This window comes from Bos javanicus, chromosome 19 (genome assembly GCF_032452875.1).
Source record: "Bos javanicus breed banteng chromosome 19, ARS-OSU_banteng_1.0, whole genome shotgun sequence".
Classification (NCBI taxonomy): Eukaryota; Metazoa; Chordata; class Mammalia; order Artiodactyla; family Bovidae; genus Bos; species Bos javanicus.
The window spans coordinates 50,484,048-50,511,994 of NC_083886.1; the positions used below are offsets into that span (position 1 = coordinate 50,484,048).

A 27,947-nucleotide genomic window follows, 5' to 3' on the forward strand; every position below is an offset into this window, starting at 1 on the left:
AGTAGTTAAAATGGCAAGTTTACGTTATACATATATTTTAATACACACACATACACATCTTTGATAGTTCCAGCGTATGCAGGTAGGGGAAAAAGTATAAACAGGAACAACTGTAAAAAAGGAGCCAGTCTGATAAAATTCCAAACAAAATTTGGGCACATCATTTTGTGCAGGTTATGTAAGCTATACAGGAAGAGTGAATGCTTAACACAGCCCACCAGGATAGCACCATAGTCAGAGTTTTTTAAAGTTCCAGACAATCACTGATTGAGTAGCTGTAACAAAGTATGTGAGTAGGGTCTGGACATTTTATGATTTCAATTTAATTTGATATTCCTTTAAAAAAGTATTGGGAGAATATATAGGTAAGTCTTTACATATCTGGGGTAGGGAAAAAGGCTGAAAATACAACTCCAAAAGTAGAATTCATAATGATTAATAGATTTGAATTAAAAAATGTTAAAAACTATCTATGACCAAAAATTACCATAAAACTTGAAATATCCTTAGAATATAACTACCCCTTAAATAACACTGACAAGAGTATGAATATCTCAAGAACAAAATGGCAAAATATATAAATAGGAAGCTCACAGAGAAAAAGTTCAAACAGTAAGAACATCACTAGTTACTGAAGACAGGCAAAAACAGAGAGTCCTTCTTTTGTCCAAATTAGCAGAAACTAAAAGTCCTAATATCAGACTATTAACACAGGCTACGTTTAAAGGACGATGAGAGTGGTGGTAATTTACATTTTACTCCCTACATTTCTGTAACATCTGCGTTTGCACCTCAAACCTATCATTTTGAAATAAATATATGCAAAGAAAAAATGTTCTCAAGAGTGATAATGCTCAGTGTCTTCAGGGGTGCAGAGAAAAGGGTACAGATACATGCCATCAGTGGAAAATGGTTCAACCTGCTGAGGCATAATTTGAAAATACTTATCAGAAGCCTAAAAAAGTATACATACCCTCTGACAGAGAAATTCTGATTCTAGAAATTTTTACTAAGAAAGCAAACAAGAACAATGCAGATGCACAAAGATGTTTTAAAGAAGTGTCATTTATAGAAGCAAAAATTGCATACAACCAAAAAAAAATCCATTTTGGGGGAGGTGATTAAATAAATAATCTTAACTTCATACAATTAAAAACAGTCTGGGTCTATACCACAGCTGATGTGACAAAGCCACTGACTGACAAGTTTATAAAATATGTTATAAAACATGATGATCCATATATATAACTCCATTTAAGAAAATAAAAGCTGCTGACCTTGTTGGCTCCTTCATACCCCTAAAAGAAACTATTTTCAAGTTAGTCACTGTTTGTCCAGACACTTTCTATGCACCTTTAAATACATGTATGTATCCCGAGAAAACACACTTGCTTATGGCTTAAAACCTAGCAAATACTCTGTAACTTTCATTTTTCTTTCAACAGTATATTTGGGAGACCTGTATTATCTTTATGTACATTCCTACATAAAACGCTATTTATCTGGCTGGCATTAAAAAAAAGGAAAACATTCTAGCTCTTCAAGAAAAGAACTGTGGTTAAATAAGTTAAGGCATAATCAATTTACAGACCATATAAAGCCATTAAAATTGTTACTGAAGATTAATGAAGATATATGAAGATTAATGACAGGAAGATGAATGCCAGACACATTTACTACATGATCTCAATTTTTTCCTTTTAAATATATATGATTTCAATTTACACACACACACACACACACACACACACACACACACACACACGCAAAGAACATACCAAAATGTGAGAGAAAAAGTGCATGCATCAAAAAGGCTTAGCTGCTCTTGGAATATTTTCATCAGCTAGAATGAATCTTTTGGCAGTTCTGGAAGCTTTTACGTATGTTCTAACTTCTATAACTTCTTTTGCAGATAAACTATTTTTAATATAATCATCACCTGTAGCTGTTCATCTTAATATAGTCACTTGCAGCTGTTCCTTATTACTATTTTCATTTTCTGGGCAATGAGGCCATATTTTCTTGGATTTCTACCTTTGTTCTCCTTCAGGAAAAGATGAGGAAGAGGGGACAGGAAAGATGAGAGGTTCAAAAAGACCTCAATCTATTCAAGGATTTCACTCCTTACACAGCTACAGAGTATTCTGCTCATCCTTTTTGGCTACTCCTCTCCTGATGGTCATTTATTTCATTTTCAGTACTTTTGCAATTATAAACACTGCGGGGATGAACAACATGTGTGCATATATAAATCCTAAGGGATGAAATTGCTGGGTCCAAAGCTATATAGCCTTGAACTATAACATGTACTCCCCACTTATCCTACCACTGACTATACCAGTTTAGACTCCCACCAGTCCTGCTTAACACAGCCTCATGATTTATCAGTTGCATGGATGAAAAATGAAATAGCTGCTTAGACTTCTGAAAAAACTTCAAGTTCAACTCAAGCACTTACCCATAGGTTCCTTAATAACACCGTAATAATCTGGTGCGTCATTAGGATCCACTGGTTCAAGGAAAGGCCAGGCCATCTTATGGGCCTATATTGATGAGAAAAAAGGCATCATTACTGTCAGGTAGAAATAAAAATTTCACCTAAGCTTCCCATCTGAGTTACTGTATCTGAGTTACTGTATCAGTCAGCCTTTAAACTTGGAGAGTCAGTTTTAAACTTGATGGATGAAATTATTTATACTTGGGACGACTTTTGCTCCAGTTACAAATGATCTCAGATGAACATGCTCTGTAATAATGGTGCTCAGAGGCCTGGGACCTTGCCCTGAGAGGGAATGGTAGAGCACTAGCTTAGAAGTCAAGGAATCTGTCCTCTGGTCCCTACCTGATGACCTGCCAACTCAGTGATGCTGCCACTGCAATCCCATCTATTAAACTGGAGTGGGAGGGGTTCTAAGTGGGGAATGGTTACCTCTGCGGGCGAAGGATGTGGCAGAGGGATGAAGTTAAGTAAGATGCAACCACATGATGAGACTACTGTTGCTTTAGTTCTTTCAATGATTCTGATTATAACGACACAGGAGACAGTGTTGACCTAGCACTACGTCTGGAATACATCTCTAATACTTGCCAATCGTATAAGGCACCCCCACCTCCTTTTTATTTTTAATAAGAGAAGGAAGGCTTTGCCTCAAAGCTTTAGATAAGCATTTGTATCTCACTAGAATTTAATCAAATTGCTTTTCAATCGATGGTATTAACAGTAAGGTAGTTTCCTTTAAAAATAAAATTTAGGCTAAAAAAAAAAATCAGTCATTTTAAACATGAGCATTAGCTAAACAACAGCTGAGCTAGCCTGTGGATCTGGTAAACCTCATGACAATGGCATGTGGAGGACTGAGTTCTGTGGAGCACTTCAGTGGGGAGTCGGTAAATAATCAGGTCCTTGAAGACTGGAAAGGTCAAACCCCAGAAGTGTTTCCTAGGTCATGCTGGTTGACTTCATCTTTAAATGCTGCACAGAGAGTGGCTTCTCACCTGCAAAGAACGCAGCACCCTCTTCAGACCCTCATAATCTTTCTCTGTGAGAGGCGTGAGCACCGTCATGGCATCCTCTGTTGACTGGCACTGTGGACAGACGTACTCGTCAATGAGCTCTGCCTCACTCTGCAAGATGCCAACGCAGCGCCCATGGTACCAATTCTGACACCGGTCACAGCCGATATAAAATCTGCAAGATCCGAAATGGAAATGTGAGTTCAAAACAGATGGGATGACATGACTTATAATTTACTTTAAAAAAATAATAATGAAACATGCATCTGAAAATATTCTAACCCTGGGATATAAAATAGTTTCAGTATTATAATTATTTTAATACTTCTGAAGATTGACATTCCAATGTGTTAATTTAGTATTTCCGATGTTAAGAACAAGCATTAAAGGTTTAAGAACACTGTCAAAATTGGAGAACCAATATGATAAAAAAAAAAAAAAAGGAGAACATTTAATTGACTTTAAAGCTCAAAACAAAATAAAGACAAAAATCTTTCAACTAATACCGTATCAAATGGGAAGCTGGTACTGGCCACCCAACTGGGAGTTCAAAATCCTAAACGCTAATAACAGAGTCTCAGAGCTTATTCCCGAATTAGTGTTTTACTAACCTGCGATAAAGCACCATTTCAAAACACTGATAAAAGTCCAAACAAGTCAGGCTATTTTAATCTCATTAATTTCTGCATTACATATTGAAGAATCAAGTCTACCGTTAAACCACATTTTCCCCAATGCATCTCAAACATTCACTATGAAGCAGCATAAAGTTTGAAGGGGAGGTAAAGAGGGAAGAAGAGAAAAAAAAAATTGGAAAGGAATTTGTAATGTAAGTGTATCATATATGCAGAAAAGTATCTTGCTTTTTATTTTAAAATAAAATAAGTAACCAGTCAGAGCAGTTTGGCTTCCTAAATTATTAAATATGATGCTCTTATCAGAACTCACTGTGACTCATCATAAGGTGTTCTGCAGATACAGTACAATTCCTCACTGTTGCCCTCTTGTGCCCGTTTACAATCATTACAGATGTACACATCCATTTTCTTAGCCTCCTTTTCTGTGATGCCAACACATTCTCCATGATACCAGTTAGTACAAAGATCACAGCCAATATAGAACCTAAAAGCATTCACAATGAAAATGACAATGTAGTTGTCATTTTGAGCTGCATGGTACGTAAATCTGTCTTCCCTGTCCTGATTCACGTTCTTACAGGGTAACTTTCTGCAATGAGTCAGCTAAACATCTTGAATCCAGCCATTCTAACCCTGACAAACTGCAGCATTTGACGCTGTATCAAATGTGGAAACATAAAAGTCGCTCACATCCATTTCAACAAATACACTGTTGAGTGAAATGCGGGTCTTTAAAAAAAACACACTGGGATTTGAAAAAATAAACAACACACCGATGGTAATGTCTCCCTCTTAATGAATGTGTGTAAAACCGTCACAGGCACAAAAACCAAAGCCAAAGAATCAAAGACTTACATCTGTCAAACCTATGCCACAGAAGCCATTTCAAAGTCGGGGCTATTTCTTAGATAGGTTTGAAAATGTATCTCACGATTTAAATTTGAAAACAAAGCAAAGCGCAAACACCGAGGAGAAGTTACACTACAAGGAACATGCAAGAGTTCAGCCAGGGGCAGAAGATAAAATGGTCAAAATGTGATATGAAGAAGAAAATTAAAAAAGGTACATGTAGGAAGTCTACCAAGTTTTCTAAATAAATATTGGAATTTATCTGTAGTAAGATTATGACATGGGTCAGTTTTTCAGTTAGAATGTGTGTGACAATGTGGAGAGCGGCCAGGTTAATTAGCTGGTGAGAAACTACTTCAGTTCAAAACCAGGATACACTGTGTGGAGAGTGATATATGGATTGTTAATCTAAAAACAAAAGGGTCTACAAGATGGGGCCATATGAGTGTGTCACCGTGGGTAACCACAGTCAGTCAACCTCGAGGCCTTTGTCGTTTAAGATCCCAAACAGCATAGTGGAGACTATCTCTATGACAAACACAGTGTATCTTCAGTGCTGACGGGTGCTCTGGAGGAATGCCTGGTCAGAGTCACAGCAAGGATGAGTGTGAACTGCAGGGAATGAGACTGGCCTTGCTGACACCCCTGGTTCTACCCAATGTATTTCTTGGCAGATTCACCTAGAGGAATCGAAATAGTCCTCAAGCTTCCAACTAACCTGCTTTTGAACATCAGGGAGTAACAGACAGTTGTGTGGTGGGTCCTATTACCACCACCTTTTTCCTTCTGAATTACAACCCTCACATGCTTTTCACTGCTGCAGGTGGAGGCCCTGGGGTGTTTCTGTATGCTGCCTTCACCAGGCGGTGTGCTGCGTGTTCTGGAAGTAAGCTCAGGACTTGAATTTCAGGTTTTAGTCTTTCTCACTAGATTCCCAAACCAGCCTAGTTTGGTATAAGAGCTCACAGAATACTCCTTAAAACTCTCCCCAGCTAGAACAGGGAATGAATGAACCTGGTATACTGAAATGTTAATAATGAAAGAAAGTAAAAAATATGAAATATCCACAAAATAACGATCTCAATACAATGAACATATGTACGTGTGCCGCATTTTATGCAATTTAAAAGTTGTGTGTGAAATGAATTTCTATGATCTGAATATTTTAAATAGGCCAAAGTGTCTTGTTACTTAAGGAAAATCCATAAGCAGAGCTTTTTGTAAAGAAAGTATATCATGTTGTTTTGTTCTATAAATCATTTAGTATAATTTGCCTAAAGGGAGGCACACGTGTATTGAACCATGGGGAAAATCAGTTAATAGGGTTCTACTTTTTATATCACATCTAATTTCTCATAAAGTAAGACAATGAAAAGTGAAGATGCCTATACTGATCTGCGTTTAATTCAACACACAGCTAAAGTTACCAACAAAAAGTTTTGATTTAGCACTTCCAAACGGATTATAATTTAAACAGCATCACTAAAACAGTTCCAATGTTACAACTTAAACATCACTAAAGAGACAATTTTATTTTATAAATGGATTAGGCATCTACTTACAGTAGACATTAAGCATTCCTAATTCTAAATGATCACACTTTTTAGCATAATCAAACTTTTGGGTATTGTAAAATTAATACTGCTGTTAATTTTGGTTTTAAAACGTTGGCCTGCATACGAATGTTGAAAATGGAAGCTAAATACCTAGCTGAGTGATAAAAATGATAGAAAAAAAAGTGTAACCACATTTATGAATTAATGTCTCTAAAATCTTGTATATATAACCAAATACAAGTCACAACTATCAAAAACAGCTTCCAGTTGCCGTGCTTATCAAATTTTTGAGTGTCATTCTTGAGGAATGAGTGAAAGAACTCCTTTTTGTATTTTTCTGACTTCTGTCCCCAATAAGAAAGTGGGAACTTGGACAAAAATATTAGGTTACAGTATTCTATTGCAGAAAGATAGAATTACTTGCAATTAAATGATAAAAATTCTGAACCATTCCAACTCAAAGCCCTTTCCACCATTTGAATCTAGGTTGTCTCTAGGGTTGGATGTAATCATGGGCTTGTGAAGATTCCAGAAAGGATGATGTCAACTTTGGGCGGTGATAGTAACACACTCTTTCTTCAGAGAGCATTACTGACTGATCTGGAATTGATCCAGAGAGAAAAGGAGAAAGCAAAGGAGCAACAGAAAGCTTATTTTTGACAGAAAAGAATATGATGAAGGACAAACATGAATCATGAACACGTGGGGGAAAAAAAAAACATAAATTTTTATTCTAGTGTCAAGGTTAAGAATATCAGATGCAAGACCACAAATGAAGTATCATTACCCTTATGTTTAACTATTTTCATTTACACTGCTACTGATATCCTCATTTTCTTCAAAACTGGACACTTAGCTACACTTTTAAGAGAATAAACTAGAGCTCAGAAAGATCTACTCACTTAGATTCATCGTAAGGCGTTTTACAGATACAGTAAAGCTTTGTGTCCTTCTTAGTTTCCTTTGAGGTAGTAGAGATCATTTTCTTCTTCTTGGACTTGGAGTTGGAGTCTCTCTCCTCTTCCCGCTTCCTTTTCTGGGAAGCCACAGGCAGCGTGGTCGTGGCCGTGGCCAGAGGGCCCGGGTGCTGTGGGGGAGGCGGAGGTGGAGGCGAAGGCGGAGGGGCTGGAGGTGCGGGCGGTGCTGCGGGGCAGGTGGCAGCTACTGCTGTGGCCTGCACCATGTCTTTTTCCTTCTTAATTTTCAGGTCCCTCTTGAGTTCTTCCTGTCATCAATTAAAGAAAATACCAGACCATCAACCGACTTACATAACACCCTGGCCAGAGGACCTTACTTCCCCTCCCTTGTCCGAGGAGTTCCCTAGTTCAGTCTAAGGCGAGGGAGTCTTGCTAACTCCAGACAAGAGGGTTCTTACTTTACCTTAAACCCAAAAGACAGCTAGAAACAGAAAATGATAATTGCACAACAAATAGAAAGCTGCGAGTTATCTTCAAAGGAGGTTGGACAGAAAGATGAGCATGTGTATAAAAGAACAGTCCTTCTGACACGCCAGGGTCCTGCCCTGGTCACTGCGGTCGTCGCTCAGGACGCGGTTTCAAGTGTCCATACACGCTGGCTGCTTTCTCGGCTGGTCTCCTTCCGTCCCCTTAGAGTGAGACTGGACATACTGGACATGAACGGGATGTGACCCTCCAGACGTGGCCTGACCAGCAGAGTATGAGACAGATACGCCTTATGTACTGTGCTTCTATGTCTAGAATTTAAGACTTGAAGGAGAGCTATTTTCTCAAAAGAAATTTTGCATAAATTACAATCTTCACTTTTTCCCATGTGAAATATTTTATAGACACACCTGTGGTACTAAGTGCTACAACTTCTTAGAAATGATGATTAAAAGAGTTTCATTTTCCTAAATAATATGATGTGTTTATAACATAACGTTTATAAACATAATTTTAGGAAAATTAAGATTGTCAAGACAGTATAAAGGGTATTCACTTTGACCACCCCTTCAAGAACATTCCTATGACAGCATTAACATATGAGAAGTGTCTGCTTTCTGTATAGTTTCTATGTAAATTTAAAACTGTTCTTAAAAATGATGTCTATTTGTTTCAAGGAAGGCAATCATAAATGATATATATACAGGTAGATATAAAGGACCAACTGCATATCTTCATAATAAGAATAACAGCTTAAAAATAATTTTTAAAATATACTAGTACACATAAATTTGAAAGCTGTTCTTCAAAGGAAATCATCCTAGCAATAAATTCTATTAGTTAAAATAATGCTGAATATTTTAAGTACAATTTTTCTCCCTCATTAGATTAGCAATACACTGTCAGAAACAACACCATAACATGTGTTGTTATGTGTCAGAAACAACACCATAATATTGTACACTAGGGTATCTGCAGTAGAAACAGCATTTTTAAATGGCGGCATAGTATGCAGAACGCAGGAAAATGTTCAATATATGCTGTTTACAGTGTGATTTTGATTAAAATGGGTTTTATGTAAACACCTATATTACAAATAATATATGTAAGATATATCCTGAAATTATTTTAAAATGGTAATCTTTGAGGGGGGATCACCACAGATTATTGGCTCTTTTATTTCTGTTTCCTCTGACAATGGTTGTGACACCTCGATATTCATCTAGTAGTGACTACCTTACTGAACTCACTCTTAAATTCTAGTAATTTTTCTTTGGGGTTTCAATATAATCATACCATACACAATAACAAATTTTATCTTCTGTTTTGCTTTTTTTTTTGCTTAACATGTTAGCTAGAATTTCCAGAGACGCTGAGTAATGATGGTGATTCTGGGAATTACCACCAGTTTCTGACTCAATGCAAAGATCTCTAATGTCTCAGAGTTACGTGCAATGCTCATTGGTAGGATGACCTACTAATTTAATACATTTAATATTTCTCACTTTTCAAAATGTACAAGACATTTTTAGAGATGCTTTAGATAGCCTACTTCTCTTTTAAAAAACTGTTTAAATATGTATGAGTAATCTTTCATTTTTCAACAAATTCTCTAAGTATACAGAGGACTAGCCATGCCTGCAGGATCAGTTACAAGTCAAGGAAGAAATCTGGCCTTATTTAATGAACACACTTAATTCTTCCTTTAACCTTATTTCACCATTTCTCTGTCTACTTTTCTGATGAAACCTGGCAACTTTTGGCAAGACTATGTTGCAGACAGTAAGAACTACAGCCAAGAGGATCCTCAAATGTTTTAATCAAAAGTCTAATCAAACCTCTCCAAGTGTCTAGTTTAGAGATTACAATATACATGTATACATAAACATCTATCTTATTTTAAAAGACATGTTCCACTGATTACTACTTATTCTAGGAACAAAAATGTAAATTCTAGAAAACAAACTCAGATTTTAAGTTTAATCACAATTTCAAAGGGGAAAAAAGAGTAAAATCTGATGCTGAACACTGGACACGGGAGGATAGAAAATACTTTCTTACCTGCACTTCAATTTGTAGATCTTTGTCGAGCAGCGCTCTCTTTTTCAGTATTTCAGCTTTGAGCTGCTCTTTGTGCTTGAAGAGCAGGGCAGAGAGCTTGCTGGCATTCTGTTTGCTACGTTTCTGTTCCACACTCTCTTCTCGCTTCCGTTTTTTTGCTGCCTGTTTTTCTTCTTTATCTATCTTATCCAAAATATACTTCATCACCTGGTTACAGACAATCATTCTAGAGAGAAATACACAACCTATGTAATCCTGGGCATTTTATTCTGAAAGGCTTAAGACATAATTTTTCTATGTCTCTATAGTTGATACTAACTTTCTGGGACTGGAGAGCTTCAAAGAGTGCTTCAAACCAGTCACAAGAATCTATTAGTACTGAGTGTTCTGATTTAATAAACTCCAGTCAGGATAAAACACAAACTCAGAACTCCCGTGCATGTGTGTGTGTGTGTGTGCGTGTTTGTTCATGCGCACACTTTGAGAGAAGAGACTAACGTACAGTGAGAGCCCGTGTAATGGTATAAACACTTCTCCCTACCTTTGATTCTCTTCTCTTTCTGCTGGAGTCATGGTCTTTTTCTGTTTTAAATGTTCTATTACAGCATTATGCTTCATCACCACCTTCAGGACAGAATAAAATCCAAAAATGCGTATTTTATAACGACTACAAGTTAGCACAGGGGTAACAACAGTAGAAACCTGAGCGTGTATATGTGTTTCCCAAAGAAACTAAGGATTTTATATCATAGTACAAATAAAATTAGAGCTACAGTATGCGCCAGGTGCTTACCATGTACTGGGCCCTGCACTGAGAGAAGCACTTGCCATTAGCTCGTTCATTCACTGTAACAATGCTGAATGGTAGGGACATTTTTATAAATGAGATACTGAGATACAAAGAATTTACTAACTTGTCTGAGCGTAAAGAATGAATACAGTTGTAATTTTAACCCAGCTATCATCCTCCAATGATCATGTTTTGAATGTTATGTTCTCCTTCCCAGGCATTAAAGATCACCCCATTCCAGCCCATCCCCACCTTATACAGAAGTTAGCATAAAGAGAGACATTATAATTCTCAGTTCATGGCCCATACACTACTGAAAGCTGGAAAATAATTCACTTTAAAATACTGCAGATGACATTAATTTTATAAGAATATTACCATACATCTTCAAAATCCCTCTGCTGCTTAACGAGAGCTTCTAACAACAGTATTACAATCATCAAAGTTGCTAAGAGACTAGATCTTAAAGTATTCCAATCACCAAAAAGAAATGAAATTATGTGACATGACAGAGGAGTTAATTATTGCCATGATGACAATCATAAGATACAATCTGTGTCAAATAAGTCACACACCTTAAATTTATACAACGCTACATGTCAAATATATTTTAATAAAAAATAAAAAGTGCTTCAACATACATGACCTAGTTTAATCATTACAATAGCCTTGCATGGCTGGAAAGAGAGTTTTAAGGAGGATAAAGCTCAGGGAAGGTGAGTGAGCTTCATGGACTGTAAATGGGAGACCCAGGAACTGGGTTCTCATGACTTGGGAACATTTGAAATCCACACAAACTCCTGACAAGTGCAGAGTACTGCAAGCTGTAGATGCAAAGAAAGCTTTCTCCAGTAATGTCGGATATTATTTATTATACATGAAACTTCATTTCAAGTAGAATAACTCTAGTTCATCTAAATTGCCTTACTTCACTACGAGGCTACTGCACAAGGTTGCTTTTTATTTCTGCTATGGAGTAATGGGACTTAACACTTCTTTTTTTAAAACAAAGCTATGACTGGAAATACAAGTGAGTTTAATCTGTCTGTAAAATCTGCTTAGTCTACACACAAACTAAGGAAGGACAACTGCGAATACCTTCAAACAAATCGCCATGATGCCTCAAGTGGCTTCAAAACTTAGTCAAACCTTCAAGTTTCAAAGATAGTTAAACTTCCTATGTCCATTCTTCCCATCTTAGTTCTCCCAAAATACGGGTAGTTTTCACCGGTAAGTACTGGCTGTTTATACACAACAGAGTTCCAAACTGTAAGTCATGTGATACGTTTTGGTCAATGCAGTGCTGCTTCCAACTCAAAGCGACAATGACTTCTGTGTCTCGTTTACAGCAAGCTAACACAACCAAACACTACGTCTAATGCACAGCACAATCATTCAAGCTACTGAACATGCTGCTTTTACTTAATAACTTTACCTGTTTCTGAATGATTTCACTTTGATTAGAAGCTTGGAGGGTGTGTTCCCGCTTAATTTCTATCTGTTGCTGCTTCTTCTTTTGCTGCTGATCCCTGAGTTGCTGAACCCTCTGCAACTGCTCTTGCACACTGGCTGCCTGCACTGCGACCACATTCTGAATGTGGTGAGTCTGCACAGGGCTGCTCTGCTGAATCTGAACGGGTAACTGGAGTTTGATCTGCTGGGGCACACCACCTTGCTGAGCCTGTATCTGAGCCACAACCTGCGGCTGGATCTGGGAGAGAACCTGGACTTGTGGTGGCAGCTGCGGCACAGCCAGGACTTGGGGCTGAGGCTGCGGTACTTGGAGCGGAGGACGGGGCGGGGATGAAACAGCAACTTGACTTAACGTTTGTCCTGGTGAAAGAGTTTGAGTTGAAGACTGTACCTGGGGTTGTGACTGTGGCTGGCCCTGGGAAGGTGTCGGAAGAGATGTATGTGGCTGGATTGGAATCGGTTGGGAGGCTGGAGTCTGACCCTGGGCCTGCTGTCCGGGAGACACTTGGGATGGCGTCGATGGACGTACTCGAGTCTGTGGTGGGCTCTGGACGCGAGCAGGAGACTGTCCTTGGACATTGCTCTGAGGCGGACACTGTCCTGCAACCTGGGGTTTGGAGGACTGTGCTTGGGTGGGCTGTGCTTCAGGAGGGACATGGGAGGCCACAGTTGTTTGGGTCTGAACTTCAGGCTGAGTCTGAGTTTCAGGCTGAGCTGGGGATGGGGGCTGGGTTTGGGGCTGGGGCTGAGCTGAAGGCTGAGCTGAAGGTTGAGCGGGCTGCGCAGGCTGAGGCTGGGCTTCTGGAGGACTCACGCTCGACGGCGGAGCTGGAGGCAGGCTTTTGGCTGGCTGCACCTGTGTCGGGGATGATAATTTACTCTGTCTTTGTTCACTTGTACCTGTGAAAAGGCAAGAGCAAATACTTATGACTCTAGAACGTAAGACTGTAGTTTAAGAAGAATTTGAAGGGGATTTTCTAAAGGTGAGAATTCTACATTTCAGGACGGAGGACTGAGGCTTAGAAATGCTCCATCCAGAAATACTTTGGTCAGGACTCGCCTAAATCGGGGAACCCTCCCCATGTTCACGGCTGCCCACCACACATTTTGCGAAGTCTCCAGAGGGCTGGCTTCCAAAGCAAAGCACAGTCTCTGGACATCAGTCTGGTCTTGTGGCCCAGGCTAAGCTACCCATATCCCTCTCCTATAGCATGGGGTCAGTGAACGACAGCACCTTGCAGGGGAGGCTCACAGAGTGCTCTGGTTTTGGAGCTCTCAGTCCTAGCTTATGAGCTGGACAGACCATCTGCCCGGCGAGCACGTCCGTGATTCACTCAGCAACTACAGGTCTGGGGCAGAGCAGGAGCGGGCACAGTCACCACGGCACATTACTACTGTGCACCACCCCCTGCTTTCCTCATTTCCTAAAGGGGTGGAGGGGTGGCGACGGAGTCTGTCTAGGCAAGAGATCTGGTCGAGCTCTGGTGAGGCTGACCAGTCAGCTGTGGACGCTCATCGGCTTGGGGCACATCCTCCCAAGGTAAGCCCCAGTCCTCTTGCCTCCTGTGTCACCCAGCAACTTGTGACACCAACGAGCAGCACTTCTGACAACTCCCAAGTTCTACCTGCTGCTGTAGTAGAGACGGTGGTGGTGGTGCTGCTGGTGGTGGCAGCTGTGGTTGCCAGTGGGGTGAAGAGGAATCGCTGAACGGTACCATTTGGCATTGCAGCTTGCATCAGCTGCTGTCCTGGACCCGGAAGTATAGTCACCCCTTGAGGTATCAACTGCAACTGCCCAGTAGTCTGACCTTGTCCTTGAATCACTACTGTCAAACCTTGATTGCCACCCTACAGAAAAAAACACCTAACATGTAAAGAGCATTCAAAAAGTGTCAATCTGGAAGTATACTGTTTTTATGTTGAAAAGATCCTTTAAAATAATGGAACTATGTATTTGAATGTCTATGGAATAGTACCAAGATAAATACAGGTAAGCTAGAAGAACAGTATTTATTTTAAAAGACTGATGGTATTAGTGGAAAAAACATGAATTAACAGTCCAGAGTTCCAGTCCAAGTTCTACACATGGAAAGCCAGGAATTTGTCTATGAGTAACACCACTTACCTGGATCTAAGTCTCCCAGTCTCCAAAATAAGAGCACTGAAGTGACTAAGGTCTCCACAAAATTCTGAATTTAAATCACCTTATTTATATTCATATTATTTTATAACGTTCAAAGCATCTTCATACATACTTTAGACATGCTTCACTTGATTCTCACAATAGACTTGTGACTTTGTGGAGTAAGGAGAGAAAATATTACTACACTCTTCCTACCAATTAGGAAACTCAAGTTAGTAAGTTCAAGTCCCTTGCCTACAATTAGAGAGCAAGTCCAAGGTGAGACACAGTGAGAAGCCCAGGTCTCCTATCAGTTTTTACACTATGTACCAAACGATCTATGGAGTGTGCGCATGCTGAAGCACAGCAAGCTTAGCTTTCTACACGTGGGATGCAAACACCACGTGAGGAAGGTCACTAATGTCCGAGTCATCACCAAAATGGGGACGAGGAACTAACAGCTCCATGTGTACTGCCACTTCTGTCCAGGACTTACTAATCCTCAACCACCAGGAGCATGAGGGAGAATTAGAAAGCAAACATGTTGACCAATCCACCCCAAATCTCCCACAGTCAAAACTGACACTACAAAGTTCACTTATTAAGCTCCAAGCACTTTTACTCAGGAGCCCCGTATTCACTCTTGCTTTTCTAAAACACTTCTTGTGTGCACAGTCAAAACTACATAAAACACAAAGCATAGTTTAAAGAATTATGAAGTGAAGATCTACAAACCCAGCATTCAGGTCATCATCGCTGGTACCCAAGAAGCTCTGCATGGGACCTGCTTTGATCTTAATCTCCTTCCTTTTGCCCTAGAGGGAAGCACTGACTTCGCGGATACAGTACCTGCATTTCATCGTGTTGTGACCACTGAGGTGTATACAGATCTCTACGGGGCCACAGGCTCATGGCTTCAGGAGCACCATTATTTACAAAGAATATGAAGGGTGCCCTTAGGTGCCCCCTCCAGGAAGGCAATGCAGCAGCCCCCTAACTCTGCACAATGTAGCTAGTTCTGCCTGTTTCTGAATCTCAGGCAAGTAGATCATAATGTATGGGTTTGTTACTTGTTCTTTATTTAGCTCAACAATGTAGTTCTACATTGCGGTAGTTTGTTCATTTCAGCTGCTGTAGGAAGGCATCACCACTTTACTGATCTAATCGATGGCTGCTGTGTATATTCATGTCCATTATTCTGGTGCTCAGATGAACAAGAGCCTTTCGAGAGAACATACCTAGGAGGGCACCTACTGTGACCTGGGGCATGCTGAGTCTTCAACTTTGCTAGAAAGTATTAAGGAATTTTCCAAGGTGGCCAAACCAATTTCCATTATTATCAGTTGTATATGAGAGTTCATTCTACTCCATGTTTTTGCTTTTCTTGATTTTGTCTGACATTTTACTTTATACCAATCTCTTAATATATGGTTTTAATACACATTTCCCTCATTACTAACAAAGTTCAGCAGTTTTTTGGATTTGTGGACTTTTAAGAGTTCCTCTATTCTCATCAAGTGTGTCTATTCTTATTTTCTACCACGTTATCTGGATTTTTTCCCGTCTTAATCTGTAGTAGTAGCTCTTCATTTCTGGAGAAGGATCCTTGGCTGGCGACATGTATACCTTCCCCTCACTCTTTTCACTCTTTCATGTTTGATGGACTAAAGTTCTTACTTCTAATGTTGTTGAATTTATAAATCTTTTCCTTTATGGTGAGTATTTTCTGTCTTTAAGAAAGCCTTTCCTACCTTCTAACAAGTACTATAGTCTTATCTTTCACAGCCAGGACTTTAATCTTCCTGGAGCTGAGTTTATGAGTGAGGTTGTGGTCCAAGCCAGGACCTTTTATTGAAAAGTCTGTCCTTTTAATGATTCACACTGCCATCCAAGTCATATATCAAGTGTCCACATATACATTTGGGTCCTCTTCCACTGTTCTGTACCGACTGGTCTACCTATCCTTGTGTCTGAACCTTACTGTATTAATTAGTGAAGGACTATAATTTAAAGTCTTTATATCAGGTTACTACATAGGGCAAATCCTCCTTTTCTTCAAAAGTATTAAAGAGTTATTCTGGATCCTTTGAACTTCCATATAAATTTTTTAAAAATCAGCTTGTCAAACTTTAAAACCTCTCTCTTAGGATTTTGATGGCAACCACATTCACTCTATGGATCACTACTGGAAGAACTGATAGTAACACTGGGTGTTGCAAGAAAACAGCTTAATGTACTCAAAATTTATTTTTCCCAAGCAAATTTGTTAACTAATAAAATTTTGGTGGTTCAATGTGTTATCCACCTTGCTATTATAGCACACAATCTCAGCATTCTGGACAGTTGGGTATCACATCCTGCCTTTAAAAAGTACTTTTCTTTGACTTTAGGAAGCAGCCATTTCTTAAAACAAGTACATTTTTAAACCTCTGAAAATAAGTCCATGTTTTAAAACTTACAGCAGATATAAATAAGGTCACTTCTAAAGTGAAAAGGGAAGTCATATTACTTACGTGGCCCTGTGTTAACTGAGTGAGCTGAGCCATGGTAAGTTTCACCTGTCCTTGCTGGGGACGAGGGGGCTGTGAGGTTGAAGGCTGCAGATTCGCAGTGGATGTTCCTGAAGATAACCCTTTCTGTGCAGGTGTGGAGGAAACGGTACTAGGGGCAGAGATCGCAGTGGAGACAGGCTGCCCTCTGATGATCTGTGTCACCACCTGCTGAGGAGCACCTATGTAAACAGGGAAACATTAGAGTGCTTTTGTGCCCGGAGTGGTCCTCTGAGTTGAGATTTATCTTTCAACACTTCGCATGAATGTATTTTCTCAATTTTCAAAAAGACTTATGGGATGCCGACAGACAGATGCCTTTAGTCACATACCCATACCCAAAGGACCCACCCGGCTGTCAATGAGTCAGTTTTCACTCAGCTCACTGACAACCTCTCTCCCATTCCTGCTCTCCGTAGAAGAGTTCAAAAAACAAACAAACAAACAATGCTCTTCCTGTGACTCTAAAGCCAAAATGATAATAGGGAAGATGGAGGAGAATATGTAAAAAATGCCATTACGCAGTCTTTCCTTAGGAATACAAATTAAAAATAACAACACATAATTAACTAATGTAATTTTTAAATAAAACACATATAATCTGGAATATTCTGGGCCAATTATATTTATAAATGAGCTTTTCTTACAGCTACCTGCCAGTCTGGGAGAACCAAGAGGGCAAGGACCCCTATATCCTCAATATTAGAGCAATGTGCTTAACTACTGCTTTCATATTTACTGTTCAATAACTATCTATAGAATGAATGAAGTTTAATTGAAATAGCTCTATCATCTTCTTTAAAAACTGTTTCTCATTTAACCTGATAAAACTGGAAAAAAAAAATCAGATGGTAATTTTTGGTAGCTAGTTTTATACTTACAAAGTCTGAATTCATTATTCATTAGTAAATAACATCATATTTCTCAAGTTTTATGTTCGCATCCTGTTTGTCCTTTTGTGTCTACATATATATTTCTGTGTATATTTCTTTTAATGATTTGTGGTTAATATTACTGCATTATATATAAAATTATATCTATTTTGACCCTTAGAACACTTTCCCCTTTTCTTTTTTTAAATAACACCATGGTGAAATCCCTGCTTATACATTTTTTTGTGTTTCTAATTATTTCCTTAGATTGAACTCCTCCCAAAGATTCTGCGTTCACAGTATGCACACAATACTAAATTGAATTTTAGAAAGGTTATACTCACTCATACTCCCCCCACCACTGGGTACTCATTTCATTGAACCTTTGCCAGCCCCATCACTAAAGTGACATATTCCAGCCATCAGAAACAGTATGACAGCATTGCAGTGCCTGTGATTCTTCAGCTGGGCTAGTTTTCTCTGGTAGCATGCTCCTGAATTCTGGTGGCTTGTAAATATGCTTTAAAAATTGGCAGGATAAGTTTTCTTTCTTTTCTCTTTCTTCTAAACTGTTCTTGGTTACTGTCATCCATTTATTCATAAAGATGAATTGAAAAATAGTATAGTGTATGTAGACAAGCGCCTGAATTTACGAACTTCTGGCCCCCAACACTATGTTCTTGTACTGAAGTTCAAGGAACAGTTCGTGGAAAGTTATTTCATCATCTTGTATTGACACAATGTCATCATAATCACAGATGAATAAAAGGGTTTGGACTGACTGGTTATATGATGTAATTCAGATGATCCCCAAAATGTACGTGTTAATTTATTTTTAGATTATCATTGAAATGAAAATTCAAAAATTAAAACACTTTTTATTCCATCTTGGGAATGTACAACTTTGGGAAAGGCTAGCGAGCATGGTGGTAGGAATAAGGATATGCTGACCAGCACACACTCAGACACAGACACACACAGACACACACACACACTGCACACATCCACTCTCCCTCCATCTCCCTGACCACAGGGATATGCTGACCTGCACATACTCAGACACACACACACAGAGCACACATCCACTCTCCCTCCATCTCTCTGACCACAACTCCAAAGACTCTTCACTGGGCCCCCCAGCCCCACTGGCCACCTTGCTTTTCAAACAACACACCAGACACACTTATATATATTCACATATGCAAGTCTACTATCACTTATCATCTATAAACTTTTCTTCATCTTTACATGAGTTTTATCTTCCCTTTAAGTTAGCTGCCTGACAGCTATTTTTAAACACAAATAGATATTAAATTTCATCAGTTGTCATTGTAGTATTAACTGAAATAACAAACCATACTTTCTTCTCTGGGATAAATTTTGCTTAAGCATTAGGGGATTGCTGTTTCAAAAAAATACCATGTTTTATACTAGAATTATGCTAAATCTGTAAAATGAATGGGGAAAAAAAAAAAATCAAACCCACCCCCTGCTCTTATGCCCTGAAACTATTTCTTATAAGAAAGATATTGTTTTCCAACCATTTTAGAGAATTTTACCTATAAACCCATGAGGTCTAGAATTCTTTTTTGTAGGTAATAGTATGGCAACTCTCCAAATTTCTTCCCTTGATATGAGTCATTAAGACTTGAAATTTAGGGGCTTCCCTGGTGGTCCAGTGGCTTCCAATGCTTCCACTGCAGGAAGGCGTGGGTTTGATCCCTGGTCAGGAGACTAAGATCCCACATACCATGTGGCATGGCCAAAACAATTTTTTTAAAAAGACTAGGAATTTATAAACATAGTATATAACTATGCCTTGTTATTCAAAAAGATTTAGTTCACTCTATTGTTACGGCACTTTCTCATTCCTACTTTTAGTAAACTAGCATTTTGTTTCCTTTTGTCAAGATCAGACTTGCAAAGGAAAAGAGTTTAATATTTGCCTCTTTTGCCTTATAATCATTATTACTTGTATTTATTTTACTTCCTCCTATTTTCATTTAAGACTTGTTTTATATATTTTTCTAACTTCTGATTAAGGTTTAATGTGGGTTTTTGAGTCTGTTTTGTTCACCAACATGTTTCAACTGCCTAGAGTAGGTGCTCAAATATTTGTTGAATCAATGAATTTGCCTCTCAGTTCAGCTTTGCAGCCTGGCTTAATTGCTATTTGATAATCCATTTGTTGGAGAAGGCAACGGCACCCCACTCCGGTACTCTTGCCTGGAAAATCCCATGGATGGAGGAGCCTGGTAGGCTGCAGTCCATGGGGTCGCTAGGAGTCGGACACGACTGAGCGACTTCACGTTCACTTTTCACTTTCATGCATAGGAGAAGGAAATGGCAACCCACTCCAGTATTCTTGCCTGGAGAATCCCAGGGACGGGGGAGCCTGGTGGGCTGCCGTCTATGGGGTCGCACAGAGTCGGACACGACTGGAGCGACTTAGCAGCAGTAGCAGCAGCAATCTGTTTGTAATGACACATTTTCTTTAACATAAAAGTTACTTTTGAAAACATACGTTTTTAAATTCCAAGCAAATAAAAGTTATTAGTATAATACCTTAGTATTAATTTCTAGATTCACTACAAAAAACGTAGCCTATACATATTCTACTTTTTGGAATTCATCAATGTTTTACCTATGGCTCCTTTTAAGACCATTTTCATAGGAACAGCTCATAAATATTTGCAACTAATGCGTATTCCTAAAGGTACAAAATTGATATAGTCTGGTTCTGGTCTATTATGCTTCTGCTAATCCTTCCTTGATTTCAAATAGCTTTTGCTTGATATACGTCAATGACATCTTATTTAAAGATACAAGATTACATCTTCACTGCAATCTTTAGCTTTAAGCCAAAATAAAGAAAACGACCCTCTGTGTCCTGGTTTTTTTTTTTTTTAATTTTGAATTTGACTTTGTTCAGTATTAATAGGATTATCGATGTCTTCTCTCTGCCCCCCCCCCTTTTTTTGTCCTTTATTTCATGTATCCTTAACCATCTTTTTTTTTTTTTAAACCTTTTGTGGTAATCTGCTTTTAGGTATATTCTCATAAAGGTTTTTCCACTAAGTCTTTATTGGCTTCAACTTTTAATATGGGAGCTTTAACATTTACATTAAAAAAGGCAGGGATTGCCTTTGTAATTTTGTCTCATGCTTTCCATTTAAATGCTTCTTAGCCACTTCCTTGATTTTATCTATCCTTTACCACACAGACAGATTTCTTTGCTCATTCTCTTTATGCCAGTGATTTCAATGTATATATCCCATTAACTAGAGGTCTGAAGAACATTTTAAACAAGCATACTTGAATCTGCTTTTCTCTTATTGACAATGCCAGAAATGAAATAAAATCGATGGGGACATCCCATGATAAATCAGAAATTTAGTATGCTCTGAAATCTTAATTCATATTGGTATTTTCTAATATGTGGAGTGCCAAATACAGAATATTATAGATTTCCTACACTGGCTATTTAGATGTAAATGATAACGCTGGGGTGGATGAATACCTGGCTGTACCATCACAGGTGTTCGAATAATTGCCTTTCCTAGTGTTGACTGCTGGAGTGGAGTTCTAATCACCGTCATACCAGGGCGGATCTGAGGCCCTGTGATGACCTACAAATGACACAAAGGACAAGGAATTAAATGTTTTTAAAAGACTAGAGCATGATGGACTCAGGAACAGAGATCTTTAAACGTTCTATATTGATAAACATGTCTATAGAAATGACAGACACTCTTGGACATTACATATTAAATTATATGAAGCATCAGAATACAGACAGACTTTTGAGGGGAGAAAATATAATTCAAATCAGATCATACGACACTCCTCATCACTGATACCAAGAATAGCCTACAGACTAAAAGAAAAGAACAAGACCCAGGAAAGCTTGCTCTATAACCACCACAGTTGCTCATAGGAAAACGAGGAGTCCTATTTTCCCTGAGCTCCAATCTTTATCTGTAACCCAGAGAACACAGGAGCAAGATCGGAAGCCAAAAGCACTTTCATACGGAGCATATTACTTTCAGTGTTAGGTTTAGAACATTTTAAGTCTGCAAAACATTAAGCCTTTTTCATAATACTAGTGCCAAAGAAATGACGTATCTAATATGTATGCGTCTCAGCTGATAGACTAGTTTCAGGGCTGTGGAGTATACTTTTCACTCTACTTCTTAGTTGAACATTCTCCTGGGTGATCCAGTGTTCCCTACTGTTTTCAATTAATAAATATTTTTGTAAAATCCTGGAAAAGCAATCTTTATGATTCACAAACTGTTCTAATGTGGTATTAACAAAATATTAAAAATGAACAGTTCACTAGAAATATAACTAACAGATTTTTTTAAAAAACCAATACTTCGTCACAGATAAAGTAAAAGGCAAAGAACAATTAGGAGCTGGATTAATCCTGGAGGAGGCCATTCTAAACTCCAACCAATGTGGTTATTAACATCAAATAAACCTATAAAGGACTCTTACCTGGGAAGTGGTTGTGGTTCCTCCAGAGCCTGAGGTATTGGGCCTAATGGTGACTGTTGCTGTCCTGGGCTGGAATGAAGTAAAGGTTTGCTGACTTGTACCTGTACTTGATGGAATGATACCCAGGACTTTCTGCTGTACTTGAACAACGCCTTGAAAAAAAAGATGAAGAAGTCATTAATAACTGCTTCTTTAGTAACACCTCAGGTACTGCTTGGTTTTTGAGGAGAAACTAGGTGTGGCGGGGGGTTTTAGTGGGCTACATAAAATGTGAGAGCCGAAGACTGAAATCAGTGAAAAGGAAATGAAAAATAATGGCAACAGCATGATCTGGCAAATGTGAGTGAAAACTCTCCACATTTCCCTTACCTCCTTGTGTTGCTGGCACATTTACAGCGACAATCTTGCTGTTTGCAGGAAGTGGAAGTTTGGTAATTACTTTTCCTGCCATAGTGACTGGATTGCCTGTAATTTGGAACGTCTGACCTGTGCTGGCAATGGTTGTAGCAGATGTGGCAGCTGTGCTGGTGGCTAATGGGGTATAAGACATTCGATAAGCTTCAGATTTAAAATAACCAGCAACGCAGTGACTTCTAGGAAGGCACCAATGCATGAAATGTGGCTCATTTTTGTATTTTTAAGAAAAGCATTCCACTCCACTCAAAGTAAGTGAACCATGTAAATGTTGAAAGTGAAATAATGTAAGAGAGGAGTTTCGCTAATGTAATATTAGGAACATTATCTGTAACAAACCTACTGTTACAGTTGGTTTGCTCAACCGGCTGCAGAAGAAAAAGAATTTTCTAAAGAAAAGTTTCATTTCAGTAGGTAAAGGACTGAAATTTCTTTTTCTTGAATGAAAGCAATCTTTTATTTAACCACAGGTGTGTACCTGAATTTGACTGGCCTTGCTTAACCCAGGTGGCAAAGGTTTGATGAAAGTTCTTGTTCTGCTGGAATGTTACTGTAGCGGGAGACCCGACTTTAGTCGTTAGTACCATTTTAGTTCCAGTTGTAACCGAGCCACTTATGGGGGCCACCATGACTTTCTGTGCTGGAGAGATGGTACTAGTCGTGCTGTTTGTCGGGGAAGTAGTAGAAGCTGCAATCACTGTAGGCTTCTGTTGTTCCAATCGTTTCTAGAAAAGTCAGGGAGAGAAATCATGAACAAAAATCATTTCAAATAAAAACGCCATTCTGTAAGAAGTCTGGTCACAATTCCTTCTAATCTAAGAAATTGCACCAAACTTCTAAAAATATTCTACTTCTAAAAATGGGCTCATATAAACTCACACCTGAATTTAATTTCTTGAGGAAGGCAATACTTTTATGACTCTAAATTACATAAACTTTATTAAAAGTAGCTTTTCACAACAAAAATTTGAAATGATCATGTTTTCCCAGTCCGTGCAAAGCTCCAAGCTTTCAGACTGAAAACACAAGAGACATGGGTGATCTTACTAGACACAAGGATATCGTGTGACTCAGTGGTGGAGTTTAGAACAGACAGCAAATGATGGGCCTGTAAAAGGATTTAATTTTATCATGATGATCATTTATCCAATAATAAAGAATGAGTCAATTTTTTTTGGGGGGGTGGGGGGCCTTTTCCATGTGACACACAGAATCTTAATTCCCTGACCAGGGATCAAACCCAAGTTCCCTGCAGTGGAAGAATGGAGTCTTAAACACTGAACCATTAGGGAAATCCCCAAGAACAGGTCAATATTTAAATATCACTATTCAAGTTGGCAAACCTGCAATCAAGCAAGCTGAAAATTATAAACGATTTTTCTAGACTTATAATCTTCAGATCAAGTATTTTTACATAAAAATCCTTAAGGGTATTTTATACAGAATGGTATAATCTGATCTTTCAGACCATAGGGTTATCAAAGACAATGTTTCTTTCCCCATAGACTGCTGCCTTTTCCTGACAGCATACTGACACAACAGCTTATGTTTACACATGTGAAAACTACAGATGGCATGGACTACAAACCTGGTGGGAGACCCTTTACCTTCATTATCCTATTTAATGCCTGGATCTTTAAATTATGATTTAAAGATGAGGAAACTGAGGCTCAGTTCGTAAAACTAGTCTAAGGTCAGAAAGCTAGTATATGGTGGCGCTGACTGGCACGCAAAGATCAAATTTCAATGAAGTATTTCCTGCCATCAAAAACAGCTCAGCAAAGACAGCACACCCAGTCTTTTTACTGTTACTTTTGTACATGTCCTGTATGCCTGAAAATAAAGGGAGCTATTTTACATAATTTCTCATTTCTCAGAAGAAAAGGAGTTTAGTTTTGGATTCTTGGAAATCTCATCTGACTAAATTAGTTATTTTTTATTTTAAAAAAGGAGACCAAACACCTCCCCCTAAACACATAGCTATTTTCTGGGTCTATGCCTTTAAATATTGGAAATGTACACTATGGGAAATATAGCCAATATTTCGTAATAACTATAAATGAAGTATAACTTTTTAAAATTACATAAAAAATTACAAGGGTAAAAGAAATCATAGATTTGATATGTCCACAGAATCTGCTGGGTTTGTACACATATTCAAAAAGGCAAGTCTGTCATTAAATTCTAGCTGTCATTATTGCCTACTTTTTGCATGAAAGAAAAAAAGTTAAGATCATCTTCACTGCTAAATTTGAAAAGCATATTAAAATGAAGACTGGCCTGTTTCAAGAAAGATTCTGAATAAAGATTTTGAAGTAATGTATAAATTAATTATATCCTGCTCTGTTCAATTAAGCTATATCCAGGATGTATGTCTATCACCTCAGAAGCTGACACACATGGGAGAAACAGAGACAACAATGCTCCTGGGGGACTTACAGGGGAAATAAATCAAGTTCAGGTTCTGACTTTCAATTGCCAGAGAAAAGTTCGTTATCAAATGATAGAAACTGACTCCCTGCCCACCCCAACCACCAAAGCAAAACCTCAGGTTACATCGTAGGGATGACAAAAGACATCCATAAAAGGGAAAACAAAACAGCTAGCCAGTCTTTCCATAAGTGGACAGACACACATGACAAGATCCAAGTGTTGTTATCTCAAACTGTGATCTAAGTAAAGATGACCCATAGTAAGCCACAGTAAAAGATATACAAGAACTTGAAAAATGTTTTATAAAATATGAGGGACAAGGTAAAATGTAAGCAAATGAAGAATCTGATTTTGTATGTAATTTTTAATTTAGTTTTGTGTCACTAAGTTAATGGTATCTATTTTATCTATATCCTGAAAATGTATATATTCAAGTTTGGCTAAAAGCTTTTATAGTATCTTCTTAACAATAATTATCAACAATAATTAACAACAATCTTCTTAACAGTAATTATCTTTTACGTGGGTCCCTAAGTTGTCAGGCACAATTTGCTTTTTCATAGGCTACAGAGATTTTACAGATCAAAATTTTGCAGGGAAAAATTGTCCTTAGAAGCTACTCATCAGGACTTTCCTAATGGTCCAGTGGTTAAGGCTCTGTGCTTCCACATGGAACTCTGCTCAATGTTATGTGGCAGCCTGGATGGGAGAGGGATTTGGGGGAGAATGGAAACATGTATACGTACAGCTGAGTCCCTTCGCTGTTCACCTGAAACTACCATAAAACTGTTTGTCAATCGGGCATACCCCAATACAAAATAAAAAGTTAAAAAAAAAAAAAAAAGACTCTGCTTCCACTGAAAGAGGTGAGGGTTCAACCCCTGGTTAGAAAACTAAGATCCTGTCACACGACACGACACAGCCAGGAAAAAAAAAAAGAAACTACTCATTGAAATACAACAAAGAAGAGCTTAGACTTCAGTGTTCTTCAAATATGTACACTTTCTGCAAAAGCACAGCTTGGTATATCCACAGAATTACTTTCAAGTACTGAAATTAAGATACATGTGTGAGATACACGTAAAAACAAAACCACACAAACATATAATTACTGTGCTTTTAGCGTGCATGAATTTGGCTAAAAATGTCAATTCGTTGCCAGGTGGGACAGTACCAACTCCCCCACCTGCTGGGCAGCCAATCGCTGCTGTTTGAGGTGAGCCTCCATTTGGGCCTTGAAGTCCTCTGCCTTCTTCTGTTCACTAACCTTAGCCTGTTGCTCAACTGCTTGTGCCTTTTCTTTCTCCACTCTGCAGGGAAAGAAAGGAGGAATTTGTCAGAAACTACAGGCATACCTCAGAGATATTGTGGGTTTGGTTCCAGACCACCGCAATTACATAAATATAGCAGTAAAGTGAGTCACACGAATTTTTTTGATTTCCCAGTGCATATAAGTGATATTTACACTATTACTGTAGCCTATTAAGTGTGCAAAAGCATCACGTCTAAAAAAACGTACATACCTTAATTTAAAAAATACTTTGCTGTTAAAAAATGCTAATAATCACCTGAGCCTTCGGTGAGTACAGTGGTTAACGTCCAAGATCACTGGTGGGGAGTGGGGAGGGGGTGGGAGTAAGGTTCAGGAGAGGGGAAATGTATGTATACTTATGGCTGATTCGTGCTGTGGCAGGGCAGAAACCAACACAACGCTGTAAAGCAATTACCCTTCAACTAAAAAAGAAGATCACCGATCACAGATTATTATAAGAAATTATATAATAATGAAAAATTTCGAAATATTGTTAAGAATTACCAAAACGTGACACAGAGACACAAAGTAAACAAATGGCGTCAGGGAAACGGTGCCCACAGACTTGCTCAAGGGAGGGTGGCTACAAACCTTCAGTACGTAAAAAGAAAGAACAAACAAAAAAAGCAGTTATCTGCAAAGTGCAAGAAAATGAGCAGGCCTGTATCCTATCAGGCATCTGGAATCTAATATTAGGTGAAATCTGGCTAAATGTCATAAAAGTATAAAATTATCTCAATTTAAAAATAAAACATTAAATCAAGGTACTTCGCAACTGACAAGTGGATGATAACTCATAAAAATCAGGAAGAGGCCCTTAATAAACTACACATAGCTAGAGAATCAAAATGTGGATCAAAATTAGGACATACTGAATAAACTATTCAAGAATTCATTCTTGAATTCTGAAGTGACAGAAATGTTCAATATCTGATCACATGTAAGCCATTTCCTTACCTTTCAGCAAATGCCCTGATCTCCCATAATTCCAGCTCTTCCTCTGCCACCCAGGTTTCGATAATAACAGGGCCAGTTTGCTTGGGCGTTTCTGGTCTCTTTGGCCGCAGCGCACTTGATCGAAGGCCTTTCCTCTGAGGTGTAGGTGTTTCTTTGGAAAAGAAACCAGAGTATTCTAAGCAATATAGCTTCTAAAATTATAGTACTTCTGGCATCTTCTCTTATATGAAAAGCAAGGATTGGCAAAGTTTTCTTAAAGGGACAGATGGTAAATACTTTAGACTATGCAGGCCAGATGGTCTCTGTTACAACTTCTCAACACTGCCTTTGTATCATAAAAAGAGCCAAAAACAACATACATGTAAGCGAGTAAGTGTGGCTGTGTTCCAATCAAACTTTACTAACAAAAGCAGATGGTGGGTCAAAGCTTATGGGCCGTCGTTTGCTGGCCGCTGATATAAAAGTCCTATGAGCCTTTACCCAGCCTGTTCCCTCTGCCTGGACA

The 27,947-nt window shown here is 38.5% G+C and overlaps 1 protein-coding gene across 18 annotated transcripts in view; it reads right to left on the reverse strand.

Annotated features, from left to right (window-relative positions):
* The window catches only part of BPTF (bromodomain PHD finger transcription factor), a 133,218-nt gene that overhangs the window by 8,017 nt on the left and 97,254 nt on the right, over positions 1-27,947 (reverse strand). For 9 of the 18 annotated variants that reach the window (XM_061392385.1, XM_061392383.1, XM_061392381.1 and 6 more), the window contains 15 exons: positions 27,443-27,593; positions 26,360-26,483; positions 23,219-23,465; positions 22,696-22,857; positions 22,327-22,478; positions 21,347-21,455; positions 16,919-17,136; positions 13,909-14,131; positions 12,246-13,183; positions 10,562-10,644; positions 10,021-10,246; positions 7,459-7,781; positions 4,462-4,635; positions 3,496-3,688; positions 2,459-2,543 (listed from right to left, as the gene is read on the reverse strand). In XM_061392385.1, the coding sequence (XP_061248369.1) occupies positions 2,459-2,543; positions 3,496-3,688; positions 4,462-4,635; positions 7,459-7,781; positions 10,021-10,246; positions 10,562-10,644; positions 12,246-13,183; positions 13,909-14,131; positions 16,919-17,136; positions 21,347-21,455; positions 22,327-22,478; positions 22,696-22,857; positions 23,219-23,465; positions 26,360-26,483; positions 27,443-27,593 (3,408 nt within the window). The remainder of the gene's footprint in view (positions 1-2,458; positions 2,544-3,495; positions 3,689-4,461; positions 4,636-7,458; positions 7,782-10,020; positions 10,247-10,561; positions 10,645-12,245; positions 13,184-13,908; positions 14,132-16,918; positions 17,137-21,346; positions 21,456-22,326; positions 22,479-22,695; positions 22,858-23,218; positions 23,466-26,359; positions 26,484-27,442; positions 27,594-27,947) is intronic. The other 9 variants (XM_061392389.1, XM_061392386.1, XM_061392377.1 and 6 more) reach the window with 8 other exon arrangements.